Raw genomic sequence first — 19,248 nt, 5'->3', positions numbered from 1 at the left:
AAATTTTAGTATCTATTATTGTTGTTATAAGTTAAAATGTATAAAATGTATAAATTTCATAAATTAAATTATATATAATTAGTATATATATTTAATATATAAGATTATTTATTTATTATTAAAAGTATAAAATGTAAAATGTGTAAATGTATAGATGAATATATGAAGTGTGTATATATATGTGTGTATATATATATATATGTGTATATATATATATATGTATGTGTGTGTGTGTGTGTGTGTAATATTATAATATTTTTTTTCTGGTGGATTACAGAGTTTAAATTAACTCATTGAAATGCAAAAATCATTTTGGTATTTACTATATTTTTCTGGTAATATAAGAGTTTCGATATATCACCCAGCTACTGCTAAAAAGGTGGTTGTTTTGATGGATTATAAAAGAAATCATTTCAGAATAAAAGGTTCATAGATTAATTACGCACAGTAAGATCTGTAACATGCATTAATACAGTAAATATGTCTGACTTTGATTTCATGTTAACTCTAATGCATCCGTGAACCCTCTTTACCCACAGATAACCCTTCAGCGTTCGAGTCCCCGAGCGAAAGACTATGTTGGTATTTTTCTCCCGATCGCTCAGACGTCACTGCTTTGCTGATACATTCCCCCATTAGGCTTATGTCTAGCAGCAATTTAAAACCAATTACCATCTGCCGAGAAGCCAGTGAGGTTGTAAACTTTGTGCATTTGTTTGTTTGGCAGACAGTGCTGACTACTCCTTCAAAGACGCCCCATCGTGACAAATAAAAGCCCCTCACTGATGGCTCGTTCTGAGCCGGGACGCGCTTCTGTTTGTGCGCTGAAGACGCTTCTCATTAGCAACAGATTAATAGTAACTGGAGAAGGAAGTGACCGAAGTAAATGGAAAGCCGCGTTTTAATTTGGTAAGAGTAGAAACAGTGTCTTACCCCTCCGGAGAGAAGTCTTTCTCCTTGCAGATCTCCATTAATTTGGGGGTCAACCTGTAGGCCTTCAGACACAGAGAGCCCTGCGCAGTCTTTATGGGATCTATGAAGCAAAACACACCAAAAAAGTAAGCTAGATTCACACAGAGTTTGAGTTAAAGTCAGTTAATGGTGCAATACTCCAATAAGAAGAAAAAACACACAAATACTGGGTAAAACAGTCAATTTTTTAATTAATCTAAACTATTCAAGCCAAGTGTTTTGGTATTAAATGAAAAGCACAACATTTATTTTGCTTCATCTGCCATCTTGAATTGTTTTTTTTCCAATGCATTCTGGTTTGCATGAACAAAAGGAGGTATTTTATAAGTCAAGGTGATGCTTGATACCTCTTGGAACACTTGCTAATTGTCAAATCAGTTAAAGGATCATGATGCAACACGACTGCTTTTCTCAAGACATTAAACGCTGCGATATATTCACGGTGAAGTTATTTTTCATTCTTCGCTTATGCATGTCTGTCCTCGATGGACTGGAAAGACGAAATGAACTGGAAAAGATTTCCACCTCAAAGAAGGCGGAGCCTCAGAGCAACACCTACCTATTACATCATCGCCACGGACCAAAGGGAGTTCGAAGGCGTTTACCAGCCAGAGCGAACTTTTCCGAAAAGTTGGCTTTAGCAAACCGCTTCAAACTCCCAAAACAAACTTCGTTTTTGCCTGAACTTGTTCGAAATGACGTCACACCAGTTCGTTCTTTGATTTCGCTTGAAGTATGTGCTGCATGTGATTGAAGACATGATTAAAATCAATGTTAAATGAACAGTTTCAGATCTACAATGGATCTGTAAACCCTAACGCTCAGAATATTTAATTGGTTTGAGAAGGGCAAACTCAATTAGTTCATTCAAATGAACTTTGAGTATTTAGGACTTTCTTTTTCTTTTGAGTTCACGAAACAAACACATTTTAAGTAATTGAATTGTTTCATTGTTTTGAGTTTTATGAACATGTTTCTTTTAATTTAGACAAACTTAAAGGATTAGTTCACTTCAGAATTAAAATTTCCTGATAATTTCCTCACCCCCATGTCATCCAAGATGTTCATGTCTTTCTTTCTTCAGTCGAAAAGAAATGAAGGTTTTTGAGGAAAACATTCCAGGATTTTTCTCCATATAGTGGACTTCACTGGGGTTCAACGGGTTGAAGGTCCAAATGTCAGTTTCAGTGCAGCTTCAAAGAGCTCTACATGATCCCAGACGAGGAATAAGAGTCTTATCTAGAGAAACCATCGGCCATTTTCTAAAAAAAAAAAAAAAAAAAAAACGCTCTGCGATGATCACGTTGGAAAGGTCACACGTGACGTAGGTGGAAGTACCGATCCAGTGTTTACAAAGTGAATGTGCAAAGACTAAGTCAAACGACCTTTGCAAAAAAAACGATACAACAACAACGTCGGACGAGAAAAATGAGAAAATGAGATGGAGTTTTTCGCCCTACGCGGTACTTAAAAAAAAAAAAAAAAAAAAAAAAAAAAAAAAAAAAAAAAAAACTTTCATTTCTTTTCAACTGAAGAAAGACAAACATCTTGGATGACATGGGGGTGAGTAAATTATCAGGAAATTTTAATTCTGAAGTGAACTAATCCTATAAAGTTACCTGAAACTGGGCTGGGATTCCCATTTCCCAGTATGCTTAGTCATGACACTTGAAAGGGAGAGTAAATGCTAAAGTGTTATATAATGCGTTTTTGTGCAAGATTAATGTTAAGTGGGAGATTTAGTAGTGTTTAATGCTTTGCTATTCTAATTTACCATTTCAAGTTAGGAGCAATCAAAAAGTATGAACAAAATTGAAATCTGCCAGTTCTGCTCACTTAAACTTTGAATTTCTTAAGTCTTAATTTGATGTAACTGATTACCTCAATTTTTTTGAATTTTGCCAACTTATTCGGTTTACAGTGTACAGCAGCAGTACCTCAATTATTAGAAATGGGTTCTTTCTGTGGCATTAAATCGCAAATATAATTTTTTCATGGTTCAAAGGGACAAAGGAAGGAATTTCACATTCTCTCTGGTAATGCAGACTAAAGACATGAATGGCAGATTTTAGGGCTGAGCGACGTAGCTATAATTAGTTATATTTCATTATATTTTTGATGATATTTGATACACACTACAATTCAAAAGTTTGAAATAGGCTTTTGAACTGATACTTTTGCTCACCGAGGAAGCACTGAATTGATGAAAAACAACAGTAATGGTGAGAATTATAATTACTGTTTGAAATGATGGCTTTTATTCAGTCTTCACCTGCACAAAGCAAAGCCCCGGCATCTCTCCAGTTCTCTCAGAAACCGCCGTGATACCTCATCCTTACAAAATGACTGCTAATGCGGTACTACAGAAACATTTCTTATTACCTTAGCACTGTTTGAAATGGTCCTGCTACTTAATGAAGTGTGGAAATGGTAATACAATGTCTTTTTCAGTTGTTGAAATATTGAGTACACTTTTCCTCAAGCCCAATTTCGGTTTCAAAAAGAAAGTGCTTTCCCTAGAAGCTCGGCAGTCTATTGCTGTCTGCATATGAAAGCGTGCAACTGCTGTTGCTGAAGAAAGCCAACTGGATTTAAAGACAACATGTAGATCAGAGTTTGTATTTTGAGAAGCAGATGTTTTTTGGGACTAAATATCAGGTTTGTCTGCAAACGTGTAGAGAAGACTGCTGGACGTTCACTGAAAAAGCTACACTAACAAGGTTCAAATACACTAAAGAACAAAGACTAGATGGAAAACAACAGAGCTGCACAATTCTGGATAAAAATTGTTTCAAATAAAGATCATGATTCTGATCAAATTTAAATTGTTGAAGTATTATAAAAATATTCAATTTGAATGAATTATTTAAAAAAAATGCTTTGAATGAATGATTCAATGACTCAAAGTTGTCACTTGTTTCATTACTGGATGAATCAGTGTTTTTGAACGAATGATTCAATGACTCACTCATAAAGACTTCACTTGTTTCATTACTGGCTGAATCAGCGTTTTTTTAAAGAATCTCTTGAACGAATGATTCAATGACTCACTCATAAAGACTTCACTTGTTTCATTACTGGCTGAATCAGCGTTTTTTTAAAGAATCTCTTGAACGAATGATTCAATGACTCACTCAAAGACTTCACTTGTTTCATTACTGATTGAATCAACATTTTTAAACAAATCTCTTGAATGAATGATTCAATGACACATTAAGTCACTTGTCGCCACCTACTGGTGTAATGATGTAATTGATACAATCGTTATTTGAAGGCCCAAGTTACTTTCAAAAGGATTTGCTCGTTTTGATCGCTACTGTAGACATCAGTGTTTATATCTGAACTATAAACTTTTATCCCAGTACTTCTGTGATTTGAATATTTGTAAGACAGAAATAATGATATTCTGTGGTTGAAAAGACTGTTTGTAAAGCTGTTTCATATCTATACATGACAACTGCTCTCTCTGGATCAGCAGCAGTGCGAAAACATCTGTATGTTCCGGTGTGATTTTGTCAAAGATTAAATAGACAAATGAATCATTGTCATTCAGGAATGAGATCGTATGTGTGTTTGAATCGAGATCACCATCTTTTAATGAATAATTGTGCAGCTCTAGCAAACAAGTAAAAAGGGTTTTATGGATGGATGAATCTTAAGGTGTTGAAAACAGTTTGACTGTAAGGTTTGTAAGAAACACAAGCTAAATCACACCTACTGGAAGAGCTGCAGAAAGCATGAGATAAGAACTCACATGGATATATGTGATGCACCAACATTTTCTGCCAAAAATGGCATTTGCCAAAAAAGCAGCATGCACATACAATGATCCAGGTTTAATCATATTTAATGTAAACACTGGCCGACGCTGCCATCTTGCTAGAGGGATGTGACAAATATCACACACAATGTGTGAAATACGACACATTTGCACTTGCATTTTCTCTAGAAGCAATAGCAACATCTCTTTAAATACATCACAGGGTATGGATGAGCCTGAATGAACCAAATCAGTTCAAGAGTCATCAGGTCATTAAAACAGATACAGATTACATTATTATTATTATTATTATTATTATTATTATTATCATTACAGATTAGAAACAGATTATCAGATATAAACATAGTAGAGGAAAAAGCTTAGATAAGCGATACAATGTTCCATTTGAAATGGGAACAAGGCGTATGACAATAACCGAAAGGTCACAGAGTTAAGCGCCATAAAACAACCACTTCCATCCCTCGCCTACAAGACATTTATATTCACCGACGGATAACCAATCTGAGGCACGAGGGGCAGGAGGTCACGCAGAGAAGCCTTTTCTCCCTCTTTCATAAAGAAATCATCGACTGCAGGTGCTGTCAGTTTTCATAATCAAGCTGCGCCGACCACAAAAGCTCGCCACTGCTTTTAGTAAGCGAGTTGTATTGAATTAATGTGCTTGTCAGAGAGTCGTCAAAGCCTTTGAAGTGTTCGCACGGGCCTTATCAGAGCTGCCACTCACACACACCCTGCAGAGGGTCCAGCGGACTTTAAAAATGTCCTTGCTTCGCCAAAGGAACGTCCATCTAGAGTCACGGTGGCCATTTTATATAATAATAATAATAATACAATGCACAATATATTTCAGCATCAACAGGATGCTGGATTGCAGGATGTGAGATGTCATGAATGCCTCACGCTACAACGTTTTGCTGTTTGACACAAAAGAAAAACTCGCACAGTTCTCATTTTCCATGACTGATTTATAAGAGTCGTCTGGCTGACATGACAATTCATTTCAGGAGTGACAACTGCGTTTAAATGCAGTTCAGCGTGAAAATGAAATGAAATAAAAATTCTGTCATTTACTCACCCTCAAGTTGTTCCAAACCTGTATGTTTTTCTTCTGCTGAACACAGATGATATTTTGAAGAATGTTGGTAACCAATCAGTAGACATTGACTTTCATAATAGGAAAAAAAAAAAAATACTATGGAAGTCGATGTCTACTGTCAACTCATTGGTTACCAACATTCTTTAAAAGGGTGAGTAAATGATGACCATTTTCATTTTTAGGTGAACTATGCCTTTAATAATCGCAATTACAAATACAATATCTAATCGGCAATTACGTTTGTCAATCGTGCAGCTTAAACCTTCTGCGACTGTTTGGTCATTTTTGACCGAAAGAGGTTTTTTTACTTCATCGGAATGGTACGAAACTTGGTAAAGGAGTGGTAAACTTGCCATTTGCTATATGAGCACACAAAAAAATCATGGATATGATTCAAAAGGCTACATGGTCACAAAAAGCAGTTGCACTTGTGCTCCTCGTGGTCAAAAATGAGCGCACTGGAGAATGAATTGGAAACTCTAGTGGAAGAGTTTGGTACTGCGCTCAAACAATATCTTACTGAAAGCTAATTTTTTGAAATAACCTCGAATTTGGAACAACTTGTTTAGATTTATGGCTTTGATTTTCTCACAGTTACAGTAAAAAAAAAAGTTTTGGAAAATATATATTTCGTATTAAAATTTAAAATAGTATTTTGTGCATTTTTCATAACAATAAAGGTAAACTTCTAAAGTTTTTTTTTTTTTCTACTTTCACTTCAGCAATAAGTATTTTCTTTAAAAAGAGACCAAACTTTAGTCTGTGATCCAAAGCATTAAAGATTTATAACAGTTTAAGTCGGAAATGTCATTTTCAGGTCTACACTCAAAAAGTGGTTAACGGGTAATAAACAGATCCTAACTGAGCGTAAATATAAATTAGTACCATAAAATATTAAAAAAAAATTTTCAAACTAAAAATAATTCATTCTTTCCAAATAGAGTTCCAATTGCTTCCATATCGCAATATAATCGCAGAAAAACAAAATAAATGTACTTTTGTACTTTTATATTATTGTCCAGTCCAAAAACAACAGATTTTGGATTTTAAGTGCTGTTTTTAATCACCCCAATCTAATGTTTGGATCTTAAACTATAGAGCATGGCGCTTGCATTGGAAAGGTCATGGGTTCGAACCATTGCATTATTTATTATACTTATATGGTTTTTATTTATATATTTAACAATTTAAATAAGTCATATCAAATAAAGGGGGAAAAAAAACTATAGCATTTAACCAATGTGTCCAGAACTGTCGGTTTTCATTTTTAAGCAAGACTACTTCATATCTTAATGTGAATGTTTGAACACCAGAGCATTTGAAACACAAATACTCATTTGTTACATTGGAAATGCATTTATATATCAGACGTCTCAAGTTGCAAGACAAGGATTGCAAAACTTTATCATATATTTATCACCTGATGAATGCAATGCAAGTCGCTTTATTTAAATATTAAGATAAACGAGTCTGCTAAATGCATAAATGTAAAATAAAAGTGCATTAAGTCATGTCTTGAAATGCATTGGATGAAATTCCACTAAAAACACGGCTTTCGGTTCAAAATTCACACAGAAACTGTCTAAAACTGCAAGACGTCTTTCCTCGGTATGCAGAGAGATGTGAGCAGATTTTTATTTAGCCTTTAATATATCAGCCTGCATTATTGATGGGTTTAAAGGGGGCATGATTAAATATAAAGCACGGCAGCCGTGAACCGAGTGTGGAATACAGGGCAGTAAAATACTCCAGTCCTGAGTACACACTTCACACACCATTGTACCAATGCACTTTACATTCATGCAACTCACAGATGGTTTCATCTCAAGAGACTTGCATCGTATTCAAGGCATTCATTCTGCAAGTTTGTGTATCGAACCCTTGACCGAGCAACAGGAAGACCTTGATCAACAACCACAAGACAATCCTCAGCATGTCAGCATCATACACTTTAAATGAAACCAACAAGAACGCAACTGATTTAAAAGACTTTAACACCGCAAAAGGTGTTCTCAGGCATAATGGGAATAAAACATTATAAAACCACCTTAACAAATGGAAAAACACTCAAAGCACCCAACATGAAAACACCTATAACTACACAACCGTTAGTACAATTGACTTGAAAATTGACTCATGGCTGCTTGGTCTAAAAACGTGGCCGCCATCGGCCAATGAACTTTGAGCTCCTATTAGACAAAGTTAACGGAGGCCGATCGGAACAAAACTCAGTGGGCATGTTCAACTTGTGGCCCTAGAGGTCTGTAAGAATTTTGAAAAACGAGTTTTACAACTCCGTAATCAGGTGGTGTTTCACACATGCACACAATATTCCTATCATTTGATAGATCTCCTCATACTGAACCACTTTGCCTCAAGAACCACTGCTGTCAATCAAATCATTCATTAAATATTCACGATTATGTAAAAAAGCTACTTTTACGAACTAGTCCTAGGTTTTTCACCCGACTGGAACCAAACCAGCGCAGTACAATTCTCTAGACCAATAATTATTTAAAAAAAAGTTGAACTTTACCCTTTGGATAGCTATAATATTTAGAAAATGGGCGTGGCCAAGTGCAGGCAAAAGCCTATAACTCCTAAACAAAAAAATTCGGTAAGCACATGCGACATAATTCTAAACAGGCATGCAGAATTTTACAGAGATCGGACCATAGGTGGTGCTATAACTGTTAAAAAGCTTTAAAAACAATGTATTTCCAAAGTAAATTGTCTGTGATGGCTGTAAACGGTGAGTTTTCTTTGTTCTGTTGAACAAAAAAGAAGATATTTTGAAGAATGTGGGTAATTTCTGGTCCTCACTGACTTCAATAGTATGAAAAGGAAGTCAATGGGAACCAGAAACTGTTTGATTACCAACATTCCTCAAAATATCTTCTTTTGTGTTCAACAGACAAAAACTCAAATAGGTTTAAAACAACTTGAGAGTGAGAAAATTGAGAGAATTTTCATTTTTGGGTGAACAGACATTAACCTTAAATTTAAACAAACTTTTTATTCGCACACATCCTCCTAAATACATTTTACAGTTGGAATGCGAGTAATACGCTCTTACTGTATCTAATGAGACTCACCATAAATAAGCACCACAGACTCTTCGATAGCATGCTGGTAGCTGAACTGCGAGTCCAGCAGGGCTCGGCTGACAAAAGAGCCGTAGTACGTGGACTGATACCAGCCGACGTGGAGATGGTCGATGTTCACATGCCGGAGACTCCTCATCATCTCCATCTGGTATTGAACTGGAAGAGATAAAGAGAGAGAAAATGAGTTTATATCTGCTTTATGACAAATGATTGTGCTGGGTAAAGAAAAGTTTGACATTTCCAGGGCCGTTCATTAGTCAAAGCGAAAGGCTTCATGCTGGTGCATCATGGGAGAGCGTAAGAGTGAGGTGCTGGAAGAACAATGGCTGGGTGGATTCCCAATATCAAATTTCCCCAGAGCGCATTCATTTGACCAAAAGCACAATAATAACGCAGTGACTTCCCAACGGTGTGTGATGGATTACAGAGCTCCATATCATTATAACACACACCTATATCTAGATACTAGCACACATATGATAATAACGTACCAATGTTTAAATTATTATTGGATGAGGCATAAACAAACCATAGACAACCTACCATTTAAAAAGGCAGAATTATTGTTTATTCTGATTATAACAAAGGAAGGAAGAAGAAAGGTAGAAGAAAGTTGTTGCCATGCTGTCATTTTACGGCAGACTGCTTCACAAACGAGGGTCAACTGACCCTTCGCAAAGACCCACCCCCCTTAGTTACTGTTGCTTTGTCCGACAAGCCATGGTGCTGTCACACCACACGCAGTTAAAAATACATCGGAGCAAAGCACTGACAACACGTCGACAGACAAGACAGAGCAGGTTACTTATGATATTAAACAATGTCACAGCTTTCAAATTGTGTATTTTTTTTAAAGAAATTCAAACAATAAAACCCGTTTTGTGGCTCTTTAATGTGTCGTGACAGATCACTGTAGCACCTCAGCTCAAACGGCTCGTGAACCGATCATCTCTTCCTACTAGTTCATTTATAGCATCAAATAAACATGAATGAACATCAGAAGGAATGTTTAAAACGCGTAAAGACGTAAATACAGACCATTTTTCAAGTTCAAGTTCACTGAGGTTAATCTAACTCCTGACTGCTTTGTCGGACAAAATGGCGGATTCGGCGTTATGATTGGTTAGATCGCTTGTCAATCAAACTCCCGGCAAAGGGTCAATTCAACGCTGGATTTGCACAAAAGATTAACATGACGGCACATGCTAGTCGATGAGTTGAATCAACTCCACAGAAACTACATAAATTTATCCACTAACTATTCAGAAACGTCTAAAAGTTGTAACTTCTTCCTGAGTCTCTCCATCAGTGTCGACTCCGGTTTGAACAATGTAAGGCTGAACACCGTTACTGACAATCCTCATTTTGTCTGCGTGAGATTCTCCAGCTTTGTTGTTGTTGAGCAACCGAAGCGTGAGCTGTTAAAGCTCCGCCCTCTTCTGGAAAGGGGGCCGGGAGCAGCAGCTCATTTGCATTTAAAGGGACACACACAAAAACGGCGTGTTTTTGCTCACACCCAAATAGGGGCAAATTTAACAAGCTATAATAAATGATCTGTGGGGTATTTTGAGCTGAAACTTCACAGACACATTCTGGGGACACCAGAGACTTATATTACATCTTGTGAAAAGGGGCATTAGGTCCCCTTTAAGGTGCTTATACTAATACTTCCATGCAAAAAAGAAAAAAAAAAAAAAAAAAAAAAAAAAAAGTGTGTTACTTGAACTGTAAAGTTGTCAGAATCATGTATTCAGTAATGGAACTACATTTCTATGCTGATCAACATTAGTTATGCAGATGTCTTGCCTTGGAAAACAGCTCTAATAAAGCACAGCACCTACGAACACTGCATCCTAATCCGATAAGTCTCAATACAAATTTTAGGTGCACGGTCTGTAAAAAAAAAAAAAACAAGCCTTTGTAAGTTTGCTCGAGTGATCTGGCACAGCCAGACAGGAGAAAAGAGAAGAGAAGGGCAGCAGATTATGGGGAGAGATGTCAGCTCATCAGAATGCCGGGTGAAGAGGGGACAGCAGTGAACTTTAACAAGGATTTACACAGGGACGGCTCACTTTCAGCTGGAGCAGCGTGAACGTCACATCTGCAGGAGAGGAGAGAAGCAGATGAATCGGTCTGAACAAACGAGAGACAGACTCCACACCTCGACTCAGATGTGCCTGCTTATAAATAAACCCTACTGGGAGGCAAGCAAATGTGTAGTGCACACTCCAGGAGATGGTGTTTAAGAGAGTGGGTATCTTTCGGATAAAGCCGATTCAAATCCATGCACTGGGGAAAGTTTAATTGCTTGTGCCAAGCTTTTCCAGGCAGTTGGAGGAGTAGGACAGAGAAGCGTGGGATGAGGAACGGTCTCCTCCTGTTGAAGAGCAGGATCCTGACATGCTGTCACCACTCCGTGACTTACTGGATGAAAGCAAAAAGAAAGAATCGTCACGGAAATTGCCTTGAAGAACGGAGCGCCGGCCAAAAGTCGTTGGAGCATCAAGTTTTTTCTCCAGAGTGAGGATGGGACTGAAACATACTTCCTGAAACAAGTCTTGTTGAACATAATTATGTAAGCCATTGTGTGTATGTGGTGGTAACAAATCTTAGTACTCAAGGGGGCGATAGAGTTAACTTCAAAAGTCTGGGTAAATTAAATTAAAAGGAAATTATTATTATTATTATTATTATTAATTATCATCATTATTATTATTACTACTATTATTAATATTGTTAGTAGTATTATCAGTATTATTGAATAATATATGCCATTAATATTTATTTTAGGAGTTATTATAAGTATCAAATAAATACTATTTATATTAGGTATTATTTTCATTATTATCATTATTAAATAATATATGCCATTTATATTTAAGGAATAATAATAAAAATTATTATTGCTGCATAACATATGCCATTAATATTTTACGTTATTACTATTATCATCATCATCAATATTATTATTGAATAATAAATGCTGTTTATATTTTAGGAATTATCACTACTACTACTACTACTACTACAATTATCATTAATATAATGTATACTATTATTATTATAAATATTGTTATTGACATTGTTATTACTGTTAATAATAATCATTTACTGTGAATGTTTTTGGGCACTATTTATTTTAGGAATTAGTAGTAATATAATGTATACTATTTCTATTAGAATTATTTATAATAACAAATAAATAATAATAATAATAATAATAATAATAATAAATACCACCAATAATAATAATAATAATTAATAATAATAATAATAATAATAATAACCACCACCAATAATAATAATAATAATAATAATAATAATAATAATAATAATAACCACCAATAATAATTAATAATAATAATAATAATAATAATAATAATAATAATAAATAATAATAAATAATAAATACCACCAATAATAATAATTAATAATAATTAATTAATAATAATAATAATAATAATAATAATAATAATAATAATAATAATAATAACCACCACCAATAATAATAATAATAATAATAATAATAATAATGTTTTTGGGAACTATTGTTTTGGAACCTCAGCTTAATCGACAGAATAAATATAAAAAAAAAATAATAATAATAATAATAATAATAATAATAATAATAATAAAAATGTTGGGAAAACATATCTGTAATACAAACTTGAAAAGCAACACGTACTTGCATAACAGACATTTCAAAATGCAACAACAAACAAGAACATGCTTCCACAGAGCTAAAAGCATTTCCTACACAGAGTATGTTTCCTGTCTTTCTAGCATTATTACAGTCTCAAGTTGGAAGAAAAGCCTTTGGAAACACAAAACTAAATAATCCAAAGACACACAACTATTACTCAGGACCAGCTTGTGTACTGGCAAACACTCAACAGGTGTATCTGAGGCCCTCTTGACCGTCCCAAGACGCTGCAAATCAGACCGCACCTCCACAGACACAATATTTCATCAAACAAACAAAGTCTCATCAAATATCAAGAGGATTAGGCGTCTATCAGAGTGTGTGCATGTACAAAGGACAAACTCAAGTTTAAAATTGGTGTTGGCTTAAGGGGAAAAAAAAAACATCAGATGAGATCCCTTAACCATAATATTTCCCAGAGGAGACTGGAACGGTTGACGTGCACAACTCAATCTCAAAAAACACATGGCTGTAATGTAGAAAACCCAAACATAAAGCAAAATATTGGCTTGCCTTAAAAGCACAGCCGCTGTAGAGACAGCTTGATGAAAGCATAATAAAGTAGAAGAACTATTCTTCATTTCCGTTACACGCTGCAAGCAGCACTCTCAGCACTCTGCAGATGATGATATTCCTCCGAGAAGAGCACTTCCAGGCGAAACCTTTCCTTTTGCTATTCCACGCCCATCCCAATCGACTCCTCTGATGGCAGGTGACTGGCAGCCTCCGTATCCAGCGATCGGTCCCCGAGCTGCGTGCGTGGAATGAATTCAGCACAAGCGTTTGCTTTGGCAAATTCGAGCGTGCCCACCAGGCCTAACAACTAAATTCATCACCGCTAGGTCCTGACAGGCGACGGTGAATATGAATGAGACAGCGAGATGTAATTTGTTCCGAAACTCTTGGTTGGCTTCCTCCAAGCGAATGCACGAGGGGGGCGACGTTTTAAAGAACTAAATTGAAGCCAAACAAGCGATTCAAATCTTCAAGCCCCAAAATAAACACTCTCAAGGCCCCGCTTCTAGAGGAAAGACGGCTCTGCCATAGTAAACAATCCCTACAGTGCTGTAAAAGCTGATGGGTATGAGGCAATACATTCAGCCAGAGATGCAATTTGCATTCCCATGGAAGCCTCACAATGACACTTGCTTGATATGAAACCCTCTAAAAATACCCATGCTAAATGAGGCGAGGACGTTTACGCAACTTTTACAATAGTCACCAATGGAAAGGTAAAGCGTGAAACATCACAACAATGAGCAAAATGGCTTTTATGCCTACAGCAGAAAATACAAAGTTGCTTTTTTGGGAGAAATCCACCATATAACTTGGGATGCAAATGCTAAAAATCAGCAGGGATTGACATTAACACCCGCCAATTGCAGGTAGATTTCAACAGTGGCGTGTAACAGTCACTCCTACTGGCCACTTTGGGGTGTGTGTATGTATATTTTATTTTATTTTATTTTTATTTTTATTTTTTTTTTTTATTTCACACATGCAATTTTTAACAGTAATCTTTTAAAAAGGCCTCTGAAATAATAAACTAAGTGCAATGTAGTGTCAAAAAGATCGATTTTTCGATGCATATCAATACTGAAATATCTGAAATGCTTCCAATAGTCATTTTCCGCAGAATAGATACACGACTGCGCTTTCTCTCTCCAACAGAGAGTCGACACACAAACCCGCCTCGTTTCATTTGCTCCGGATGAATGTTGTTGGTGTTACAGGGCTTGAATTTCGGTGGGATTGTGTGCATTGCGCATAATTTCATTTATTCCCGCAGATTTTGTTCTCACACACCAAAGTGCACGAGCATAGATCTGCCTCTCAGTACTAAATTGAGTTATTTTTCGCTGCTTATCGCGCTTAGTCAAGAATACACAAAACGCCGGTCTTGGTGAGTATTCACGTAAACACAGTCAGTTATGTTTGAAGTAATCGTAAACAGTTGAGAAAGAAAACGCATGTGTAACAGTATAATCTGCGTGTCATTTATTAAAGTGACAGCAGCCTAATAAACCTGCTGCCAAATTTTGAGATATTAAAATCCCCCTGTAGTCAATTTTATCCCTTAAAACTCATATTTAATCACCAAAATGATACATTTAAATGTTTTTTCCTATGAAAAAATTTCTTCATGCCTTAAAATTGCTTGAATGTAACTACACCCCTGCCTCATTTAGTATACGCGGATCAAAGAATATGCAAATTAGCTCCGCCTCCACCTGCTCACGCCAGCTCAGAGATGAACTCGCTCAACTTACTGAGGTAAACGCTGCACAATGGTATCGCTCTTTACAACATCGGACACATATGGTAATTAATGTGATTAGCCTTTTGCTTGACAAACAGCTAACAATGTGTTGCTAACGTTACACAAACCATGTTCCTGTTAGCCATCTCAGAGTGAGACAGCTGCCTTCTAACAATCAGTATCCTTACAAACACTTTAAACTCCTCAGAATGTCAGTGAAGAAAAGTATATAGTTCATCATAACTTCATAATATACATCATACACCCGCTATATTGCTAAACCGACACTATTTTTTATATCAACAGAAAAATATACCGGGATATCCTGGTTTCTCTCGAGACTCCCCTGCTATTTTGCTGTTAATGACATGCTAAAACCTGCCGGCACATTGACGTGATTGGTTACAAGGTAGTTTGTGACGTCACAGACACCAGCGATTTTTGGGGTCTTTTTTTTTTTTTTCCACTACAGTTTTAAGGAGAAAATACTCAGCAATGGTGTTGATATATGAATATGAAAAATGTTTGTCTTAAAGCATATTAAAAACAGCATAGACATATAAACATTAAAAACTTGACTTTCACCACACAGGGTCTTTAAAAATATCTATATTGCAGTTTTTCCCCATGGTTTCAATGTCAAAATGGCGGCCAGTGAAAATGCTGAGTGGCTAGTAACTTTGGAAAACCACTAGCCACAGCGGCTGGTCTGCAAAAAAAAGTTAATTTCAAGCCCTGAATATCAGTCGTCAGTTACAAAACAAAACGAAGGGTGCTCCCTTTGCATAAATGGCTTTTGAACACTGGTATTTCAGGGCGATAACTCACTCCCTTGATCTTCACAGAAAGCTGAAGTCTCATTTAAGCCGGGCGAGTGCAGAAAGCCGGGATTGCAGAGCATTGCGTCCCATTGTTGTGACGACTAAGGGTTCTGGATAATTCAAAGGCTTTTGTGCGCAACTGGCACTTGAGGGTCAAACCCCACCCGACCGAATTACTTAGACTGTTACTCCACCACAGAAAGGAGCATTAATTTCATGAAACACTGGGCTCTGCTGTCAAGCCTCGAGTGTGAAACACAAGCCAAGTGGGAGGCAAAGACGTCATTACCTGGACGAGCAGTGACATTAGATTTGTCAGCGACTGTGCCGGAAAATTCTTCCCCTGACGAAATCCGCCATTAGGCCAACACGTCCCTTCTATGTAGAGTGACACAGGTAATAAGAGCTCGTGTCAAGCAGGAGAATAATTTATTGCCTTTCGTGGGGCCTGATTTCTTAGTGTCAGGGCAACCATGAATCCCGTTTGGCAAACAGGCCCGTCAAACATGAGAGCAATAACTGGCGTCTGGAATTGCACGCTTTCACATCCACCACTTGTCGGGTCATGTACCGCTCAGGCACACATTGTAATTCATCAAGGCTTGGAGTTGCAAATGGATTGCTTATTATTGGCCGGGGCTGATAGACTTGAGCCGCAGGCTAGAAGACATGAAGTATAATGCCAGCGCAATTTCATTCGACTCTCTTTTCCGCACGTCCATTAACAGCATGGCGCTACCAAACAGAAGCAGCATACGAAATCAAACATCAAGGGCATGTTTTGCACCGCAGGTCCATCTGTAATGTGTTCTCGCACGCTTTCCAAATGGTCACGACACGCATCTGATTTACGACCAATTCACCGTAGTGCAAGAACCAGCCGAGGAGCCACAGCGAGGAAAGATGTTCCTGATCATGTCAGATAGGAGAACATTCGAATCCTTGGAGAATTTGCATAGATGGTCGATTGCAGGCACTCCAATAGCAATAACCTGTTTGCATTCAATAATATTGATCCAAGGTTGGATTAAATGGAAAATATATGACTTAAGAAAAGCGAATAAAATAAATGGCTTCAAAACACACCACTGGAGGATTTAATTTTTTTTTACATGTCATTGCATTGAGTACATCAACTTTTCTTTTAAATCAAATTGTTTCATAAATTTAGTTCCAATTGGAAAAGAAACAAAATGCAGAGATTATGATAAATCATTTAAAAGGGTGGTTGATTTGACTTTAGTGTGTAATGTTGCTGTTTGAGCATAAACAACATCTGCGAAGTTACAACGCTCAAAGTTCAATGCAAAGGAGATTTTCTTGTACAGAATTCTCTGTTTAAGGACTACAAACGGCTGGTAGGGACTACAACGGGCTTCTTCCCAAGTTGGTGACATCACTAACACTAAAATTTACATAAACCCCACCCCCAAGAACATGCAACAAAGGGGGCGGGGCCATGTTGGGCTGCTTTAGAGAAGAGGAAGAGTTGTTGTAGTAGAGTGTTGTTGTCATGCCGTCATTTTACGCCTGACTGCTTCACAAACGAGGGTCAATTCAACACTGGATTTGCACAAAAGATTAACATGACGACACATGCTAGTCGATGAGTTGAATCAACTCCACAGCAACTACATAAATTTATCCACTAACCATTCAGAAACGTCCAGTTGTAACTTCTTCCTGAGTCTCTCCATCAGTGTCGACTCCGGTTTGAACAATGTAAGGCTGAACACCGTTACTGACAATCCTCATTTTGGCTGCGTGAGATTCTCCAGCTTTGTTGTTGTTGAGCAACCGAAGTGTGAGCTGTTAAAGCTCCACCCTCTTCTGGAAAGGGGGCCGGAAGCAGCAGCTCATTTGCATTTAAAGGGACACACACAAAAACGGCGTGTTTTTGCTCACACCCAAATAGGGGCAAATTTGACAAGCTATAATAAATGATCTGTGGGGTATTATGAGCTGAAACTTTACTTAAGTCTCTGGTGTCCCCAGAATGTGTCTATTACATCTTGTAAAAGGGGCATTATAGGTCCCCTTTAAAATTGTATTGTAAGAAAGTTTGACGTGGTTGCATTAAATTGTAATGCAAGAAAGTTATCCATTCATAATGGTGCACACAAGACTAACAACCACTACGAATAGCTTCATCTACGCCTCTGAATTACATAGCTTAAGATTTATGCCTCAAATAACCATGAGCCACAGCAACGATTAGACAAATTACAACCATATTCACCCCGACAAGCCAAACCAGAACCTCCAAGGATAATCATCATGGATTCCAGCTTCATTTTTCCTCCCAATGAACCCTGAGAAAGTGCCACAGCCATACCGAAAGACAATGCCACGGCTCCTTCAGGCCGCAGCAGTGACAATCAAATGGATAGAGATCTGCATTATGCATGCGTCTCAGCCTTCCAAAGCTGCAATTCTCTAATTTGATACGGCTGTGCAGCCTGCGTGATGGTACTGCAAAATGGCCAATCCGAAACGCCAGCTTTAACCCAAAAAAGATTAAACCAGATGATTTAAAACCACCACTGTGCACGTTCAACCAACAAAGGTCAACACTGGGCCCTCTGACACCCACCAGTCTTCCATTTGGAATAACAAGATGCCTCCCGTCGTGGCAATCTACTGCGCCACTGCCTCCACCCGGCAAGGTCTGCCAATACCGGATGAAGCTGCAGTACAGAGAAAACGGGATCCTGGTTCATTAAGCACAAACCATGGCGAGAATTAATACAGAGACAGCAGGCCAACAGCATTACCTCACTCTAGAGTGTTGTGGGCATTAGTCAGGGTAAACGCCATGTTTAATTTAAAGCAAACGAAAAGGCTGTGAGGGACAGGCTTTGGCGTCAACTATTTAGATGACAAAAAAAATCTGTTGCATTCAGGATTGTGAAAGGTTCAGAATTGAAGAAGAACTGGCTCCTGCTCAATTCATCAGTGTGATATTGAATTGGTGACAGGAAGTTAAATTAGAAACTGAATGCAAGGGAAGAGGAATTTGCAAGTTCAACACAGGTAATGCATTCTGTGAATTCCATCTCAGCCAACAAGATAAATTAAATATGATGAAATTTATAAAATAATATATGACATTTTAAATTTGTTTATCTGGCCTATAAACCTTCAAGACTTTTCAAACGTCTTTCAAAACTTTCAAAGACGACAACATTCAAAGTGTCTTGGATTTTCTAGTTCAAAATAGGGTTTTGAATTCATGTTTTATGAATGTTCATTTTAATTCTACTTGTTCACATTTAAACAAACTGCATTCAATTACACGCTAACTCTAAACAAAAATTCAGCGATTGAAACAGAATTTAAAAGTTATTAATTCAGTTCCGATTTGCGCACAATTAGGGCTGCCCCCGACTAAATTTTTCTAGTTGACTGTTAGTCACTTAAGCCATTAGTTGACTATTCGCACATTTATATTACTTTAATGTATACTGAGGAGAATACTAAACTATAAGCGTTTAAAATATATATATAG

The 19,248-nt window shown here is 37.1% G+C and overlaps 1 protein-coding gene across 1 annotated transcript in view; it reads right to left on the bottom strand.

Moving 5' to 3' along the window:
- The window catches only part of LOC127497331 (eukaryotic translation initiation factor 3 subunit H-A), a 60,153-nt gene that overhangs the window by 14,732 nt on the left and 26,173 nt on the right, over positions 1 to 19,248 (bottom strand). Inside the window, exons 3-4 of the mRNA XM_051865745.1 lie at positions 8,945 to 9,112; positions 934 to 1,033 (exon numbers count right to left, since the gene is read on the bottom strand). Of these exons, the coding sequence (XP_051721705.1) occupies positions 934 to 1,033; positions 8,945 to 9,112 (268 nt within the window). The remainder of the gene's footprint in view (positions 1 to 933; positions 1,034 to 8,944; positions 9,113 to 19,248) is intronic.

The sequence above is a fragment of the Ctenopharyngodon idella genome, chromosome 16, assembly GCF_019924925.1.
Source record: "Ctenopharyngodon idella isolate HZGC_01 chromosome 16, HZGC01, whole genome shotgun sequence".
NCBI classification, from domain to species: Eukaryota; Metazoa; Chordata; class Actinopteri; order Cypriniformes; family Xenocyprididae; genus Ctenopharyngodon; species Ctenopharyngodon idella.
The sequence above is the reverse complement of the archived record's forward strand: the minus strand, read 5'-3'. Positions and strand labels throughout refer to the sequence as shown.